The sequence below is a fragment of the Oncorhynchus tshawytscha genome, linkage group LG17 (assembly GCF_018296145.1).
Source record: "Oncorhynchus tshawytscha isolate Ot180627B linkage group LG17, Otsh_v2.0, whole genome shotgun sequence".
Lineage (NCBI taxonomy): Eukaryota > Metazoa > Chordata > Actinopteri > Salmoniformes > Salmonidae > Oncorhynchus > Oncorhynchus tshawytscha.
In genome coordinates this window covers 10,060,087-10,080,086 of record NC_056445.1, presented here as the reverse complement: position 1 = coordinate 10,080,086, position 20,000 = coordinate 10,060,087, and the positions used below count along the sequence as shown (strand labels likewise).

The 20,000-nt window shown below is 46.8% G+C and overlaps 1 protein-coding gene across 14 annotated transcripts in view; it reads right to left on the bottom strand.

Moving 5' to 3' along the window:
• The window catches only part of LOC112216834 (forkhead box protein P2-like), a 122,234-nt gene that overhangs the window by 32,027 nt on the left and 70,207 nt on the right, over window positions 1-20,000 (bottom strand). For 7 of the 14 annotated variants that reach the window (XM_042300115.1, XM_042300114.1, XM_042300120.1 and 4 more), the window contains 6 exons: window positions 7,997-8,134; window positions 7,105-7,164; window positions 6,595-6,684; window positions 3,795-3,987; window positions 2,618-2,873; window positions 558-662 (listed from right to left, as the gene is read on the bottom strand). In XM_042300115.1, the coding sequence (XP_042156049.1) occupies window positions 558-662; window positions 2,618-2,873; window positions 3,795-3,987; window positions 6,595-6,684; window positions 7,105-7,164; window positions 7,997-8,134 (842 nt within the window). The remainder of the gene's footprint in view (window positions 1-557; window positions 663-2,617; window positions 2,874-3,794; window positions 3,988-6,594; window positions 6,685-7,104; window positions 7,165-7,996; window positions 8,135-20,000) is intronic. The other 7 variants (XM_042300118.1, XM_042300119.1, XM_042300122.1 and 4 more) reach the window with 3 other exon arrangements.

Sequence of the window (20,000 nt, the reverse complement as noted above, 5' to 3'; positions counted from 1 at the left end):
GATCATTTACATCGAGAGTTAATGTAGCCAGCAAGCCTGACAGTCTAATACAAACTATGCGTCAAAATGTCCCAATTGAGATGCAAGCATGTTTATCTCTTTGTTGGGCCCCCCTCGATTAAGCTCGCAAAGAGCCGCTCTGGTACTGTGGGAAATAACCCAGAGTAGGCCTCTGCGGCTTCATCACTGAGAAACAAAATATGTACAGCAGCTAAGCTCGTCTCCGTTGATGAACGGCAACTTTTATACCATGGAACATAAGACGTCGTTTCTGCTGTGGGAAAGAGGCACGAGAGGCGCTTGGGCAGGGCGACAGGAAGCTTTATCGGATATCACGGGGGCCATTGTCTTGGCCCATGGTTGTTAAAGCAACTGTCATTGAGCTTGTACTTAAAAAAAAAAAGTATTAACACAGGAGACTGTAACGTAATGCACAAGTCATGAAGTAAATTCACAGTGTAAGCTAAGACATGATGATACATGCGGTCGGTCAGTACAGGAAAGGGGGGGGTGAGTAAGACACAGCGTAGAGAGTACATTCTCAGAGTAAGACCTACTTCAAAAACTGTCCGAAGTCCTCACAGACGCTCTCGCAGCCGGGCCACTTGCACACACCGTGACCATAGAGGGAGTGGGAGGCTCCGCTTTCCTCGTGTAATGAGCTGAGGAGAGAAGAAAGGGAGAGAGGGAGAGAGGGAGAGACAGGGGGATAAAATGAGAGGGAGAGAAAAGGAGGGCGCGATGGATGGAGAGAGCGAGATGGGGAGAGAGAGAGAGAGAGAGGGTGGAAGGGGAGGGAGAGAGACGGGGGGAGAAAGAGATGGGGCGTGGATAGAGAGAGAGCGAGAGTGAAAGGGAGAGAGGGAGAAAGAAAGAGGCAGATAGAGTTAGACAGAGGGAGAAAAAAAAGGATGAATCGGAGGTAGAGAGAAGGAGAGAGAGAAGGGTAGACTGGCGTCAGATTCATCAAAAAAGCCATAATGGCTTGAGGCTGCTGGTGGCTGTCAGGTTACCATCAGCGACAAGCAGGTCAAAACAGGTCAATTCAGCCCTGTTCTATTGAATAGTTCAACTGCCAAGGCTGCTAGGTGGAGGGAAGGAGCCTAATTAATCCAAGGATGGAAGTTACTGTCTGCATCTGAAATAGCACCCTATTCCCTATAAAGGGCACTACTTTCGGCCAGAGCCTATGAGGCTCTTGATGCTCTGGCTAAAGGTAGTGCACTATAAATGGAATAGGGTTTTCCTAATAACAGAAGGGAGAAAAGATGAGGCCTAGCAATATGATTAACATCTGATTATTGATCTAGAGGTTTAGCTATCCCCAATGTTATTGCAAACCCCTAAACAATGTGTGAAAAACCATCCAGCCAACCCATTTACAGAGGGACCAATTTTCTTTTCTTATTTTCCCAACCCCAATTTCTTCATCTTGTTAAGCGATCAGCGGAGGGCTTTCAAGTAAACATGAACAATCCAGACAGCCATATAATTTTCATCATGAGATGAATGTAATTCATGTTATTTTGAGGACAAGAGGGGGTCCTGCTTGGAAAATGGCACCCGAATAAGTTACGACCCCGAGTAGACAGCACATCCTATTAAAAGTGACGGTTTAACCTTTCGGCTCCACTTGTTTCTGTATTTGGGGGGTTGGAGGGTGTGTGTGTGTGTTTGTGTGTCGGTGAGCGCTCACACATGCTTTCTACAGAGAGGCTTTCCCTCCATCGATCCACTGTGTGTTAGTAAGCATCTCTCCTTGACAATACTCCGCGTTCGGGGGGACACTAACGGATAAAAGGTGTTTTCTTTCTCTTATTTTCCCTCCCTCCTCCTCCTCCTGTTTTTGTTTCTCCTCTAGGGGGATGTCTGCCTTCCAAAGACATATTTTTCAATTCCCCGTTTAGTGGCGGCAGCAGATAGCATCGACTTGAAACCAATTACACGACACATCCAGCTCCACTGTAATCTCCCCACACCGCTACACCGCGCCACATTCTTCGTATGGCGCAGGAAAGAGCCTTGAATAATGCATAGAACCAGATAGGCAGATATGCGAACGGTGTTTTCTTACAGTCGGAACCACAAACAAAAGCGGCATCGCAAAGGATAAACATTCTAAAGTACCACCTTGGCATCACGTACTCTGTTTACATGACAAGAGGTAAGGTAAGGTGATTTCAAACGAAAAGCGCCACTAAATACTTCATGTGCGAGGCGGCTACCTTCGCTTTCTGCTCGCACAGCTGTGTATTGCTGCCGGTGTCTTCTTCTCCTTGCTTTTGATATAGTGTAAGCAACTGTGTTCAATAGCATCCTACGCTGTCCCTAGGGAGGCCGAGGCTGGTGTTTGAATATTAACACTAATAAACTATTGAACAAACAAACAAAACATCTTGTTCAACCCGGCAGGAACAAATATGTTTTTTTTTTTCTTTTTCTAAATGGGGACAAATACTCTGATCGGTTGTTTCTATAGATTGATATTGAATGTATTTGTACATTATTGAAAGCCATAAAACAACAAACAACTACCAGCTGACAACAAGCTTTTTGTGTCGTCCTAACTTTTGTGTCTACAATGTGTTGTGTAGTGGGTGGCGGACGAGTAGCTCACTTTCCGTACCTCTCCCGTTCCCTCTCTCGCTCCCTCTCCCTTCTGGAATTGAGTGCGGGAGACTGGCCGTTGGCGATGGAGTGGTGGGAGATGGGAGGTGACGCTTTGGAAGGGGTAGAGGAGGTAGTCGAGGAAGAGTTGGTAGTGGTCAGGTCCAGGCCGCCGACGCCGTGTTTGATGTCGTTGTCCTCCATGTTGTGGCCGCCGCCGGTCACGTCCTTCCACAACTGTTGGAGATCCGCTGGGCTCAGTCCAGCTGGGAGAGGGGAGAAACAGAGGACCAACACAGTTATAATACAGTTACGCACACACTGCAATGCCTGGAGCTGATTGTCTTGTAGACTACGTCAACACAGAGTCATCACAAACCAACACAAATAGCTTCCTCCTGTGTTTACTGCCGTCCTTCATCTCTAACTCAGGATTCTCTTTTTTCCTTTTTCAAATCAAAAGACACACGGCTACACTGAGAGATTAACTGGGATGATCTCTTGTCAGCGGTTCTACTTAATAAGAATGCAGTGTTCCAATGAAATCTACAGGGAACCACGGGCATTGATCCACAATGGCTGCCTCTGGATGACAGTCACAGAGAAAGCAGAATTCAGTTAGCACAAATGATATTATCTAGCTAGATAAACAGGCATTGTCCTTTTGTTTCAGCCTCACACCGGTAATTGACCCCCCTTCGTTTTGTTTCTTCCTAGTTGTTGTTGTTGTTGTTGTTTTCACCCCCCTCCCCCTGCCATTTTGGTAAACACGTGTTTAGTTCTTGGCAAAGGCGAGAGAAAATGGAAGCGGCTCCTCTTGTCTCTTTTCTTCACTGCTTACTGTGAGGCAGGCAGTAAACAACAACAACAACAACGCAGAGAGGGAGGGGTGAGCAGGGAGCGAGGGAATAGAGGGAGAGCGAGAAACGCTCACAGACACAGGAAGAGACAGAGAGACAGGCTGAGCTGAGCGAGAGAGAGAGAAAGAGGTAGTAACAAAAAGGGAAGACAAACCAAGAGAAAGTAAGATAGAAACAAAGAGGGAAATAGAGAGCTAGAGAGAGTGAGCGGTGTGGGCACCAGCAGTCACATGCAATATAGCCCCCCAGCCCCAGAACCCCTGAAGCCCCAGGCTCTCTCCCCTTCCCCCTCCTCTCCCCCTTCACTTCATCCAGCCACCCCCTTACCTGGTTGCATGGTCTGCCCGGGGAGGGCTGCCTGTCCTGGGGCTGGGGGCAGGGAGAGCAGGCCCTGGCGCTGCATGTTGAGCAGGTGCTGCTGCTGCTGGAGCTGTTGCATCTGGAGGAGTTGCTGCCGGAAGACGAGCTGCTGGGTGGCAAGCTGCTGCTGATGCTGCTGCTGCTGCTGCTGCTGCTGTTGCTATAGTGAAGATGAGCAGGAGGAGGAGGAGGAGGAGTGGAGGAGGAGAGGAGCACAAATTACACAAATTAGCAAGAAAGTGGGCACCCACACTGACGACGAGGATGCTTCCATTGCCGATGCTGCTGCTGCTGCTGCTTCCATGATCTTAACTACTGCATGTCTCTCTTCCTCTTTCCTTTCTCTCTCTTTCCTCGCCTTGTTTTTGCCTAGTTCCTGTTCTATTCTGTCTCCTCCTCTTGCTGAACGAGGCAAAGCTAGGCACACTGGGCTAATAGACTGGCGGACTGCACTCGCCACTCCAGACTGCTATGAGACGAGTCTTCTGTATGATATTAAGCCCTGGGTAATCCCTCCCCCCCCACAGCTGATAGTTAATTGTCTTCCATTTGCTGATGGTCTATTACAGCTTATGGGGCCGAGGGGAACTCGCTAGGAGATTTACAGCTACTGAGCACACCAGCGTTATCCCCCTCCCTCCCCCTCTCCCCCCACCCTCCCAACCTTGTTTACCACGGGACCAGACAGACAGACGATTGCGTAAGCCCTCGCAAAATGACATCAACAACAACAACAACAACAACTGCCAAAGCAACCACAGAAAAACAAGCAGGAGAGGAAGGGAAAAAGCCCCGACTTTTGTGGCTCAAAACCGTACTATTCCACAGACAAAAAGACAACTACAATTCTGAACTATAAGCTGGCGTTATTGCAGGCGCCGATCAGACAGCTAACTGTGTATTACCATGGTATAATACGTTTCTATAAGGGTAAACATGCCAAGAACTGAGCCTCATTTCATTACCAGTTTAGTCCTCAGTGGGCTGTGGATGAGATCTCTGGTGGTCTATTAAGAAACATGGAGCTATCATACAACTGGCTCTGTTAGCTCTACATCTCTCTGCATCTCTCTTTCTCTCTCTCTCTCTCTCTCTCTCTCTCTCTCTCTCTCTGTCACTTTCTCTCTGTCTGCCTCTCTTTTTCCTCCTTCCTTTTCTACTATCAGATTCCATTGTAACACTCAAGGAAAGGCTTGTTGTTGTAGGAGAATCTTGCCAAGAATTAAAAGACCAAGGTGGCCATCGAGTTGTGGAGAGACACTCCTGAGGATATATGTGGAGGAAGTCACACTTCACAGAGAGACAAGCTGCAGTGGAAGACCCTTCCCTTCCTAGCCTGGGGGGCGACGACGGGGGGGCGACAGACAAAACTTGTGATGCGCTCACTGGAAAACAGACTGCATAATGGATCAAGTCATGTGGATTGGACCCACTGTCTCTGGAGAAATAAGGGAGCAATTTCTATTCCATATTTGATGGCGACGGAGGGCTGAAAATTCTATCCACAAATCCAAACAGAAACAAAGCCTCCGGGAGGTCAGCAGCAGCTTCCTGTAGGGTCTGCATAATGGGCTGCTTGAACAGACAGGGAGAGAGAGAGCGATGGAGGGAGGTAGGAGGGAAGAGAGAGAGCGATGGAGGGAGGTAGAGAGAGAGATGGAGGGAGGTATGAGGGAAGAGAGAGAGCGGGAGAGAGGTAGAGTGAGAGAGGTAGAGAGAGAGAGAGAGAGAGAGAGAGAGAGAGAGAGAGAGAGAGAGGGAGAGAGGTAGAGAGAGGTAGAGAGTAGAGAGATGGAGGGAGGTATGAGGGAAGAGAGAGAGCAGGGGAGAGGTAGAGAGAGAGAGGGAGAGAGGTAGAGAGAGGGAGAGAGAGAGGGAAAGAGAGAGAGGGAGAGAGGTAGAGAGAGAGGGAGAGAGGTAGAGAGAGAGGGAGAGAGGTAGAGAGAGAGGGAGAGAGAGAGAGGGAGAGAGGTAGAGAGAGAGGGAGAGAGGTAGAGAGAGAGGGAGAGAGGTAGAGAGAGAGGGAGAGAGAGGGAGAGAGGTAGAGAGAGAGAGATGGAGGGAGGTACGAGGGAAGAGAGGTAGAGAGAGAGAGATGTGTCTGGGAAAAGGTGTCTGTGATACCTTTTCTTGATCAATTTAACTGCTTCCCAGATGTTTTGTTTAGACTTGGCCCCGGCGCAGCGTGCTATGATGTTCGGCTCCTATGACAGACTGCGAGCCTCGCCCGGTAGACTGGCAGGCTGTCAGTGTGATTTATGAGCGCGTCACACTCTAACTTTTCTGCTGCTCGCCACTAGGCCCAAACCCACAGAAGCAGTTCATTAATCAGCAGACCCTGTGACTCGGTCCTGTCTCTCTCTATCGGCTCAAACTGGGCTTTTTTAGCTATTTAACGTCACGTCCTTCCATTTACATGTTCTAGAAGGAGGGAGAGAACCCCCCTCATTTCTCATTTCTCCCCAAGTCTCCCCAGCGGTAGATAACAAGTGCCAGTCCTCAGTCCATCAAACACACTCAGGCACATACAGTACACATCCAGTAACACTGGGAGAACCACTAGCTGAAATTAGAGAACACTACCTTTGGATTAGCTAGCTTGCTCTGTGGAATCCCAGAAACATGGGAAGGTCTCCCCAAAAATACGGCTGCTAACCTGGAAGACTGAACTGAGTGAGACAGCCAGCAGGGCATCATCTAGACTTGTTCCCAGCTTTTGTCTTGCCTCCCACACGCAGGCCATTCCGGGTCTGAAACAGATACACACCTCTTTAGCTTGCTTTCCAGGATGCTGCTGTTGTAAAAGCTGCAGGTGTAGCTGCTCCTGTTGTTTCTTATAAAAGTCCTGCAGATGTTGCTGGGAGGGAAAGAGAGATAGATGATTAAAACACATTCCAGTTAACCCAGGAGAATGTCCATATTGTCTTCTGGCTATGTAAATAGACATTGGCAAATGCTTCTTTTCTCTTGGTGTCATTGGTACGGCGTGTGACGTTTTGGGCCGTTGAAAGCCTCGATTTACTAAGACAGCGTATATTGACCATATGGTATAATACTGTAGCAATGTGTTTGTAAAGTTCATGAGGAGTCTGTTTCCATACTAGAGCAGCAGCAAAAAGAGCATTTGCCAAGGTTCTGACGTGTTGCAATTCATTTTTGTATTTTATTTTGGGAAAATGAGGTGCCGCAACAACACCGACACATGTTGGTTACGAATAACACACAGTGGAAGTGCCATAAATAATCGTATTCATTTTCTAGCAGGGGACACACATACTGTAGTCTCGCTCTCCCGCCATGTCTTCTCCATATGGACTTTAAATGGCCTCGCACAGTACTGGAGGGGGCACAATTAATCATATTAACTAGAATACAGTTTTTGGTCTAATGTCTTGACAGGCACTGAAATGCTTTAAAGTGAATGCAGCACACTCGAAGGACCCGGATTCATCACTCTAAACGAAAGGCGTTTAAAACACATCACACGTAACATCCACTCTCTGCTGTCTATGCGACTCTCAGTGACTCCTGAAGAAAGAGTAGATACAGCAGGGTAAAAAGTCTTATAGAGAATATAAATTGCAATCAGTTTCTAGCCTGGGACATCTTCCTGAAACTGACAGCTTTTACCTTTCCCGAGGGCTCCCAGGAAATAGACCCGCGGAGGGATACAGGTAATTGGTTGTGACGTGGTCAAAGTGGTCACTTCTAGTCTCTCTTTTCTAACTGTGTCAAGGGCGCAGGGGGCATGGATGTACTGTACCTTATGTGTGGTGGGTATACAGTGCTACTGTCATGTGTGTGTGTGTGTGTGTGTGTGTGTGTGTGTGTGTGTGTGTGTGTGTGTGTGTGTGTGTGTGTGTGCTGTAACTCCCATTGACTTCTCATGGGACATCACATAGAGAAAATAACATTTGGGTTGGCATTATCATTCAATGACCAGCGGACATGATTCAAAGCATCCAAGATAGAATGTCCCTGGCCACTCTTTGGTTCAATGGATGCAGGCATTATGTGACCATTGCATGTAACTGTGCGTGTATGACTGTGTGACTATGTGTGTGTGTCTAGGTGAATGCCTCTCGGTGTGTATGTGGTTGTGTGGGTGGGTGTGTTACTGTGCGTGTCTCTCTGTGTCTATCTACTAGGTGTGTGTGTATGTTAGGTACCTGCTGCAGCATCACAGCCTGCTGCTGTTGGAGCAGGGCCTGGAGCTGCTGAGGGGATAGGACCTGCTGCTGGAGGATCTGCTGCATCTGCTGGGGGGTGATCACCTGGGGACTCATCATGGCCACCGACACTGGCACCTGGAGGGTGGGTGGGTGAGAGAGAGAGAGAGAGAGAGAGAGAGAGAGAGAGAGAGAGAGAGAGAGAGAAAAGAGAGAGAGAGCAAAAGAGGTACAGAGAGAGAGAACGAGAGGGAGGAAGGGACAGAGAGAGGGAGAGGGAGTGGGAGAGAGAGAGAGAAAGGGGGAGCAACAGAGGTACAGAGAGAGAGAGCGAGAGGCAGGAAGGGACAGAGAGAGAGAGAGAGAGAGAGAGAGAGAGAGAGAGAGAGAGGGAGAGGGAGAGAGAGAGAATGCGTCAGGGTCTGGCTGGCCTCAGAGCCCACTGGGAGCATGGTAATTGGGGACCAAAAGGTAGAGAAAGCATGTCTCCCGTCACCCTTGTGCTGAGGCACTCTGTGCTGAAGGATGGATGGGTGCTGTGCCTTTGTGTTTCCTTGCCTTATTTTTGACAGTCCACCCGCTGGGAGAAGAGAGGGATTTAAATAGACGTATACCCTAATTAGCTGAACCCTTGAACCGCCTTAGGCATGCCTATCAGTGGCGGCCATTGTGAAACAGCAGGAAAATGCACAACTCCAAAGTTGATTAAAATAACACAGTTGAAGTGGACACTTGGTATGCACAATCAGCATGCCAGCACCCAGACAACCCTGAGGTTAGAGATCACTCAGAAAGAGCCTTGTAGAGACAGGGAGGGAGAGGATTCTTGGAGAAACTTGCTCTGAGAGAATTGGTGCTAGTTGGTGCTGGAAGGACAATTCTGTTCGTGGAATTACCAGCTGCTATATACGTTTTTCTACTTCTTCACTCTCACGAAAAAGCAGCCAGAGGTGCAATTCTTTCTCGACCCGAAGTGTCATCTTGAAAAACCTATGTCATTTTTTAGGCGATAAGAATCATTCAATTACTAGCTGCTGTCAAAACTGCTAGAGAGAACTTCACCAAAACAAAACAAAGATATATATTTCTCAGCCAAAGTCTAATGGATTTTATTTGACCTTTATTTAACCAGGCAAGTCAGTTAAGAACAAAATCTGATTTACAATGACGGCCTAGGAACAGTAGGTTAAATGCCTTGTTCAGGGGCAGAACGACAGATTTTTACCTTATCGGCTCAGGGATTTGATCTAACAACCTTTTGGTTACTAGCCCAACGCTCGAACCACTCGGCAAACCTGCCTGCCGTATTAGAGAGTAGATAGTGACTTTCTAAGACAACAGATCAATAACAAAGCAAGAAAGAGACAACTTTTCTTTGCTTCTCACTTTGATTGCCTGCATGAAGCACATAGAAACAGGGGAATGTAGCTATAATGCTAATATATCACTTCTTGTTCAATTCTTCATGCCTGGTATTTAAACATATATATATTTTTTTTACAATGACTGGAATGAAAACAAACGCTGGGATGAGTTTGTTTACTCTGCTATGCTGCCGAATAAAGGAATTTGAAACTTTCACTGACACCTGTTGGGGACACGGTTTAATCTGAAAGTGTTATTTTTGACTGCAAGGGCTTTAGGCATTTTAATATTCTATTACACAGGCTCCGATATGACACATCCAACCATTGCAGACGCAGAATAGTGTACCAAATAGTATCGTATGCTAAGATAAGGTGAATTAAATCTCTTGCAGGCGTCTTTATAGAATAGGACTATACTGAATATTACGGTATGTAGTCGTGGGCATTCCGTAGCCCTCGCTAATTGCGACATCGTTTAGCGCAGAGTCGCTATGACAGTATACGATGACGGCGTGACAGTAAGGGCCAATAAGACCCCCCTGTCCCCCTAACGTCTAACGCTACTGTCTAATCAAGCTGCTTGATTACTTTCCATACATCTCTCCCTGTATTCCCCCCTCCCCTCAATCCCCTCCCCCTTCCCATCTCTCAGGCCTTGACACGTCCTTGTTTTGCTCTTCTCTCCTCTTCTCAGCCCAGGTTCCCCTCTTTGATTAGCTGAGACATTTGCATGGTCACTACACATTTTTCATTTTAGAAGTCATTATGCATTAGCGCTCCTGATCGCCCAGCTTGACTAATCCTGATGAACTGAAAATCACAGCTGAAGGTCAAACTCCATCCCCAGCCCCATCCTCCTCCACCCCACCCCACCCCACCCCACCGCACCGCCACATTCATATTCAAACAAATCCTAGCCTGCCACCATTGTTCATTAGGGTCTTAGAGAGAGTGTGTGTGTGTGTGTGTGTGGGCGGGCACGAGTGTGTGTATGTGAAGGCTGTTGTGTGATAGCAGAAGCCTCACTCTCTTCTGCACTTCGTTGAGGAGACACAAAAGAAAGAGGCCGAACAAAGCAACCAAAGTCACAAACGAAACATCTGCATGTGACTAAATGCGCCGTGCTTTCACCGTCAGTGCTATTAAACCTTAAGATACATCTGAGACGTGTAATTACACTGGGGGCCACCCCGTTGAATTGTGGGGGACAGGATGACAATGCTTTCATTTAAACCCATTAATTGGCTGTTTGAATGAGGATCCTGTGGTTAATGTGGTTGACAAACGGGGGGACCTGGTGTGAGTCTGGGTTTTGAAATGTAAACCTGTAAATAGTGAAAAGACACAACCACACAAGACCACATAATGAATCACTACACCACTAAACACCATGTATTCTGTAAGAGGTATAAGCCCATGAACGCTGACAAGGAAAACAAGGGGACTCAACAGCCAAAACAGGCAACAAATGAAGTCAAGAAAGTGGCTTTCCCGCATTCATGAGCTTTTTAGCTCGCGGGTGATGGATGATAATCATCTTCGTTTCATCGCTCTTCCCCAAAGAAAAAGAGAGGCAGGCGAGGCGGAGGAGAGGAAGGCCCCGGCCCTTGGTCCATTGTTGAAGCCCCAACACAAAGCTAATTCCAGGCATTTAACTGAATGCTTTTCTGCTTGACGTATCAGAGCCTCCAAGATGAGAGACGATAGATAAGTAATTGCTCTCCTGGTTCTTATCCTTCACTGACAACCCGTACATTTAATTTTACACGCGTTCATTTACATTTTCGAGTATATGACATGATAATTGCCGTAATATTACACCTCCATTCCGCAGGATACCGCAGCCCGGGCCGGTTGATTGACAAGAGCAGTGGATTGAAAGGAACAGAGGCTGAATTGCTTCTCCTTGAAATGATTTTGCCACGAAGGGACAAAAGTAACGAGCATTTACATTGACCGTCGCCGTCATAAACACGGGCAGACAACGAACGGTCCTCTCGCGCACAGGATCAGACCACCACCATGACATCCCAAGGAACCGCGCTACCAATCTACTATGACAACAACAACGAAAACTTAACGGGATTCCTTAAATCATTCGAAAATGAGCTACAGTTGAGGATGGTAACCGGGGGGGGGACGGTAATAACAGAAATGGATCTTTATAATTCGTTTATATGTGCAAATTGTTCCCAAATGGTCCTACTCCAAATCCTCAAAACTAACACATCATATCATTGGCATGTAGGTTAACTGGACTATAAACAAAACAACACACGGCATGGCAATCAAAGCCGTCTTGGGCGCTCTCTGTTCGCTCCCTATTTGTTGATTTCCTTTGCCTTACGAAAGCAGAGGAAGGCATATAGGAAAGACGACGACTATCAACTTGAACTTTGGAGGCCGTGTGGTTTGCTGCTTAGCTCCAAGGTCTGAGTGCAGAACAAAGGACCTTTAAATTGGATCCTGATGAGAAAACATTGGCTGCCCCTCACAAGAACAAGCACATCATTAAGGTGCTCTCTCTCGATCGTCACACACCCGAGTCAAGAGAACGAACAAGCCTCTTCAAGGCTGCAAAAAGGTCAACTTCTTCTCCGGAGAGAAGTGATCAGGCACCTCTAGACGCCAAGGCAGCAGTTGCGGTTTATTTCCGGTGAGAGGCCTCGTATTTTGTTTGATTTGACTGAGAATTGTGCGATTAAAAACACACCACCGCTCGGTGGCTCTCTGCATCGAACCGGACCAATGGGCAGATGAATGCACCTTCGGCGATTATACCCACTTGGGCTTATCTCTACGACAAATGGATTTATGATCAAATTACACTAAAGGCCGGAGTCGGAGATATCCCACTGTATCAGAGTTAAAACTTAAACAATTAAGGGGTGAAAAAAAGACTTGAATTTCTCTCAATTTCCCTAGAATTCACTTAGTGGTAATAAGTGGGGGAAGTTCCCGATTAGATGTGGGACTGAGGCATAAACAGGGCCGGAGATGGGATGGTGAATGGAGTGAATAACATAAGGGCCTCTTCAGCCCTAGCTAAACGGTCTCAGTGCTGCCACAGATACTGTTTAGATAAATAAAATGAGAAATGGAGGGGCATCAGGTGGTAATTACTTGAGCTGCTTGGCAGAAACAAGCTTCAGTGTTAATTAAGGTGTTAGACCCATTTTAGCCCAGAGAAGAGGAGAGGGATAGAGAGAGGAAAGAGAGAGAGAGAGATGATGGAATTCCTCCAGTGTCCCCCTCTAATTCATCTCAATCCCGGGCTCCCCAGGGTCCAAGGGCCCCAAACTACAGACTCCCTCTGAGCTGCTGAACTTCTGACCCCTCCAGTCCCTTTTCAGCTGACACTGCTCATTTACTAACCAATTACTGCCAATGGTGGCCAGGCTCTTATTGATAGGGGGGTACTTCTAGGCCAGACCACCAAGGCTTCCTACCAGGCCTCCTTCCCTCCTTGCAAGCTTTGCTTACTTTTCAGAACTTCTCAGAGAAGTGGGCAAAGTGTAATACATAATGTAATTGCTCTTGCACACACACACACACACACACACACACACACACACACACACACACACACACACACACACACACACACACACACACACACACACACACACACACACACACACACACACACACACACACACACACACACACACACACACACACACTGATGCTTTACCCTGGTCTCCTGAAACGTATTGTGGCTCACATGTCATATTACAGGAGATAGAGACAAAAATCGTACCTGTACCATTACACTGGGTCCACTTAGTGTCAGACTTGGTATCAGGACGTTTCCGTGTTGGTGTAGTGTCTACACTGCCAGTATCAGGAGTAAAATTGCTACTAGGAATGATATTGCTGGTGGTAATGTCACTCCTGTGTTAGAGGTAGTAGACAACCCAGAAATCAGAACTACAGATGAGAAATTGGTTCAAGCATTTCCACATGTTTTTCCTGCTTGTGTGTTAACGAGGGCACAATCTCGCAAGCTAGGAGATGTGGTGGATTTGGCTAGTTCTATTTTTGAGAATGTTGAGGTAGAAGACAATGCACTGAGTATTCCTTCTGCATTGCCGACAGTTCTTACCCCCATAAAAACTAAGGCAGGGGAAAACGAAATCGCGCCCCAATTACATGACATTCTTTTGTCTGTCACCCCTGAGAAGGTGATTGAATGTCAAAAAGAAGACACCAGTCTTCGCAAGTGTTTTGTCAACTGCCAGTAACTGGCAAAGTGGAAGCAATTGTTGCCTTTCCTGCTCCCACTACTCGCCGCCAGTTGCGCAGATTCCTAGGGATGGTAGGGTACTATCGTACATTCTGTAAGAATTTCTCGACGGTAGTAGCTCCCCTTTCATCTCTGCTTAGTCCCAAGGTACCATTCAAGTGGTCCAAGGACTGTAACTACGCTTTTGAGTCCGCTAAAGCGCTACTTTGTAGTGCCCCAGTGCTTGCCGCCCCCAACTTTGACAAACCTTTTAAGTTGGAGGTAGATGCTAGTATTATGGGGGTGGGTGCGGTTCTCTTACAGGAAGATGAAGACGGAGTGGATCGGCCCGTCTGTTTCTTCTCCCGTAAGTTCAACTCGTGTCAGTCAAGGTACTCTACAATCGAACAAGAGACGCTGGCTTTATTGCTTGCCTTACAGTTCTTTGAGGTGTATGTGGGCTCCAGTGCCTTGCCTGTAGTGGTCTTCACAGACCATAATCCGTTGGTGTTCTTGAAACAAATGTACAACCAGAACCGCCGCCTTATGCGGTGGGCTCTGATTGTGCAAAGATATAATGTACAGATAGCTTATGTGAAGGGCTCGGCGAATGTGGTTGCTGACGCTCTATCACGGGTTTACTAACTGGGGATACGTTGGCATTTATTATTGCAAAACTAGGTTTGCAATTTTTGTGGTGGGCGTGTTATGTTCCCCAGATTATGTGTTGTAGATTGTGTATTTGCATGTGTTTATTTCAGGAAATGGCTTCCTGAAATCCCTCAAGCAGCTGATTGGTCAACTCCAGGGCTAATTGGAGAGCTGACCCCGCCCCCTCGTCAAGACACAGCTGTCTCCAATTACCCATTCCTTCTGAAGCTATATAAAAGCCAGTGTTCTGTTCAGGAGGGAGATCTCTTCTTTTTGGAGGTAGAGATTTTGCTGGAGGTAGGGATTGCTGAGATTGATTGTGATAGAGGTTGATTTTGTTGGAAAGTGGTATGTTCTGTGAGTTTGTTGCTCAGATAGAACTTATTTGACATCCTTTTGTTTCTTAGTTTGTTTAAAATTGTTTAAATATTCTGTTTCATTTGTTCCCAGGGGGGAAGGGGAAGGCACCTAGGGAGTGTTTAGGCAAGAGGCCCGCGGGCATACCTATACCCGTAGCATATTCGCTGTCTAGACACACTAGGTAAGACCTGGGCGGACCACCCCTTGTATTTTGGTTAGGGCACCAGGTGGTGCTAAATTAGGTAAGTAGTGGGTAGGCAGGTAAGATAGGAGAGGGGGGGCTTTGAGACTTTGAGATTTACTTTCTTTGCTTTGGTTCCGTCCAGCCCCTTTTCCCCATATTACCGTGTAAAGGAATAAAGTCCTTGTAAACGGTACCACATTCTGCCTGTTGTCATTCTTACTTGCACCTACAGTCCATACCTTTTTCGCTTCACGGAGAGTTTAGTTGTAGCAGGGTGTTGCGTTCCCTCTTCATAGAGGCGTGCGTAACACACACACACACACTTCAGATTAGGAGATCAATACTACAGATTGTCAGGACCAGAGCTAAATAGATTATCACCCCCCCCCCAAATCAGCACAGTATGCGACATGCAATCTATCAAAACATAAAGACACCAATTGCATGAAGTCCTCTAATAAAATAGATGCGGGTTATGGTAGATGCAGTAGTCCTTCAAAACATATCTATCTCTGTGTAGATAACCCTGATTCCCTTTCCATTGATAAAGCTGAGGCAATTATATCCTTCCTGTTTGGCCCTGTCCGGGGGTGTCCTCGGATGGGGCCACAGTGTCTCCTGACCCCTCCTGTCTCAGCCTCCAGTATTTATGCTGCAGTAGTTTATGTGTCGGGGGGCTAGGGTCAGTTTGTTATATCTGGAGTACCTCTCCTGTCCTATTCGGTGTCCTGTGTGAATCTAGGTGTGCGTTCTCTAATTCTCTCTTTCTCTCTCTCTCGGAGGACCTGAGCCCTAGGACCATGCCCCAGGACTACCTGACATGATGACTCCTTGCTGTCCCCAGTCCACCTGGCCGTGCTGCTGCTCCAGTTTCAACTGTTCTGTCTTATTATTTGACCATGCTGGTCATTTATGAACATTTGAACATCTTGGCCATGTTCTGTTATAATCTCCACCCAGCACAGCCAGAAGAGGACTGGCCACCCCACATAGCCTGGTTCCTCTCTAGGTTTCTTCCTAGGTTTTGGCCTTTCTAGGGAGTTTTTCCTAGCCACCGTGCTTCTACACCTGCATTGCTTGCTGTTTGGGGTTTTAGGCTGGGTTTCTGTACAGCACTTTGAGATATCAGCTGATGTACGAAGGGCTATATAAATAAATTTGATTTGATTTATGTACTGTGTAACAGTACTATTTGCCAGCAGCATACCACCCTGCATACCACTGCTGGCTTGCTTCTGAAGCTAAGCAGGGTTGGTCCTGGTTGGTCCCTGGATGGGAGACTAGATGCTTCTGGAAGTGGTGGTCCAGTAGGAGGCACTCTTTCCTATGGTCTAAAAAATATCCCAATACCCCAGGGCAGTGATTGGGGACACTGCCCTGTGTAGGGTGCTGTCTTTTGGATGGGACGTTAAACAGGTGTCCTGACTCTCAGTGGGTGTTAACCCCGGTGTCCTGGCTAAATTCCCAATCTGGCCCTCAAACCATCATGGTCACCTAATAATACGCAGTTTACAATTGGCTCATTCATCCCCCTCCTCTCCCCTGTAACTATTCCCCAGGTTGTTTCTGTAAATGAGAACCTGTTCTCAGTCAACTTACCTGGCAAAATAATGGAGAAATAAAAAATAAGGGAGAAATATGTCACTACAACAGTGTCTACAATAGTGTTAATAGCCTCTAGTGGAGAGGAGCAGACACTCTATTATCACAATAGCTCTCCGTACCGTCTTTACCAGTTGATATTTCCTAGCAGGTATCTTGGTGTGTCCCATAGTAGCTGGTACTCTTGGATGGAACAGCCAGTCTGCCTTGTGATGTGCCAGGTACTACAGAGACCACTGGATCAGCCGCTTCATCAAATGACACGAGCTAAATTTCAAGTGCTTCAAGGAGCTCAGTAAATTATAGTTTGTCACTTGTAAAGGCTTCCCAACACCTGGTCTGCTACTCATGCCAGATCTGCGAGTTAGTATCCAATTAACACCCAGGCCAGAATAATCAGATTGCATGTGTAAGGGTCTGGTATAACTCGCTCATTGCTTCCATGCATCTTCTGTCAGAAGGTAAACGTGTTGCTGCTACATCAAAGGTCTGGGGACGTAGCACTTCCTTCATGTTTTTCTACTCTGCCTCCGCTCGCCTTGGGGTTATATTTCAACTTAGTTTGCATCACAATGATGAACCTCCTCTGTCCTCGCAATTTTGCAATCTTGTCCTGTAGGTGTGTGTAACTGACACAGATGGGGGGGGGGGAATAAAATATTGTTTTCTTGTTACAAAAGCAGTCACACCGGGGGTGTCCGAGTAAAAATGTGCTGACACTTTTTTCTCTCTCCTCCTCCTCCAAAAGTCAACAGAAGGTTTCGTCATGAATAATAACAAAATGTTAGTCTGCGGTGATGGTTTTTTCCTCTCCTACTTTGAGATCCTGCCACTGGCAGGGGGAATGCAGAGCAGATATTAATACAGGGAAATGTGGAATACCATCCTCCGTCCTCAGCCTATATCTCTGTAGCCTTTTCTCAAGAGTTCTGCGTTCCAGATGGGGGACTATAGTCAGATGGACGTTAAGGAAAGTGGCGTAGGGATATTTCACCGAGATGAGATGTATGGCGGCGACCTTTAAAGCAGTGACACCCACAGGATGGCCCAGTGGCCACAGTCTGATTGGGAGGCAGATCTGGAGTCACTAAACCACGTAGCAAGGCAAGAACTAACATCATATTTATAATACAGCTCCTCTCATCCATAAAACCAACCAACAGCCAACCTGGAACAGTCAGTCATTTGACACAGTTCAGAGTTCAACCACTGTACACTGCATATTCACTCAAGGTGAATTTGGTGGCATGGTACTTGGTGTCATTACTGTTAAACTGCCTTAAAAATGTTGTATAAAAGGCTCAGGTTTTTGGATGGCTGACGGTTAACCATTAGCTACTAGAGAGTCAGGGAAAGTCAACGAGGAGGGACCTGGGAGTCTGCGATGTCTTCTATGCTAATAGAGCTGAGGGGCAAATCCAATATTAACCTATGGCACGGTTCTTTTGTCTGGGTTGCATAATGTGAAGAGGCATGGAGCGTCTAGCTAGCTATTCCACCACGGGGGTGTCTTTGACACACAGAGTGAAGACCTCTCTTGTTCATCTACAGCGCTGTGCGATCACCTCGTTATAATGCCCTTCTCGCACCGGGCGCGTGTGTGTGTGCGTTGGGCAACACTCTCCAACGGTCTTCAGAGGTGGTCAGCGGATCACCCCCACCTTCTTTTATGCTGTATACAACGCTGACATCAACGAGACATATCCTATCGCCATGGCAGCCCCTCACTCACCGACACGTACGCGCTGATCCAGCCCAGATACAGCTGTTTACTCAATCCTTCCCCGAACACCCAACGTGCCTCCCACACGGCGCGGCGCCATCGTTATTCAGCGCACGCGCTATACATGTGTCAGCGTGCCAGGCTTTGCGGTGTACCCAGTGTGCTATATGCACATACATCACAGGTGAATTGCTAAGGCAGCTAGGGCCTAGCCCACATCAAGGCAGGAGGGAATCATCCTCAGACAATGGAAAACAAACAAGCTAACAAGGGCCTCATTGAGACAATAGAAAACAAACAAGCCAACAAGGGCCTCATTGACGGCGTCTGACAACTTGAGATGTTGACTTGGTTCGGGAGAACAATTGTCAGATTGCAAAGGCCTCGGTAAATCCTCTCTTCCCTATTCGTCAACGTGCCCGTCTCTTTAATTGTATCCTAAATGTCAGTGTATAAAATGCGCTCGGGGAGATAAATATTGCCACAGTGAGAGGGAGAGTAGAGCAGTAGAAAAGAGACCAGAGGGTGTTGTGTGCCTTGGGAAATCCTTGTAAGCAGCATGGTGAAGGCGAGGGGATTTACTGGGAGAAATAGGTGTTTATTGAGCGCTCCCATGGGCTTACCGGGTAATGATAGACCTGTCACATTACGCAAATGTGGAAAAGCAGCTTGTGTCGCCACGTCAACACCGAGATGAACCTCCGGATAGAATTAGTCAGGCGAGAGCCTTTAGCCGGGAATACAAGTAATTAAAATTGCAAGCTGATGCGTTTATATGCTTGTGTACTAAATAATCTACAGTGTATCGTCTTCCCTGCTCTTAAATACCGGAAAACGCTGGGATTTATCAGTGACTTAGACGCGTATAAGCAGTAAGCAGGCCTGTCACACACATATTAATCCATTCCATGTTTCTAGCTGCTTTAATAAGACAAGGGGATCAATTTCTCTGATACCTGCAGAGGAACACATGCAGCTAGTTTTGCTAGTGACTCAATTAAGACAGGTACTATTGAAGCGTGGGAGTTCTGGAGCTTTTCCGGCCTTGTAATCCAGGTAAATAAAGATTGTTGGGTAAAACTCAACTGGAATGATAGGCGATACCGTTCCATAAAAGTGTTCCATATGAGCATTTGACAGTGTCATTGCAAATCTCTTGGGCGGCGTGGGCCCTGAATAGTTACATCATTGAGTGAGTGTGCGTTTTAAATGATAAAATAGAAAATATGAACAATAGAACAATAGAAAGTCAAAATGGTGGATTCAGAAATGAAGTCATACAGCTAAGAGGGACCAAACCAAAGCGACCCAGTGGCGTTGGGTTGATATACACCTGAACCTACGCTACTACCTCTCAACAAAGACCTTCAGTCTGGACATTAAAACAAACAGGTGAAGACATCGATAAAGGACGGATCAACAGATGGATTAACCAGAGTCACTACACGCTGCTCACACGGCCCCCCGATTCATATTGATTCATATCGCTAACATGAGGAGGATGGGAGTAAGCAAATGTAAATATTCAATATTTACCATTCTCTGCTGTTATTAGAGCCCGTGGATCAGTCATAGACCAGCTGTTAGTGCTATCACAGAGACTTACCCCATCCGATACTATTCCCCACTCCTCACAAGTATTTCAGAAGTACAGCAATTTGCAGATCACTCACTGAGTTGTGAAACCCATTATTTTCTGCATGCAGTACACCCAACTGGAGAAACGCTATGGACCTAACAATAGTGCATAGAAATAGAGAATAGAGCGCCTTTTGTATGATAAACAATGAATATCTTCAAACTGACAGTAATGCTAATTTCTTAGGCACGAAACACAAAAGAAAAATGATCCATGAATGAATATGCGAGATAATATTAACATTTCTCGACAC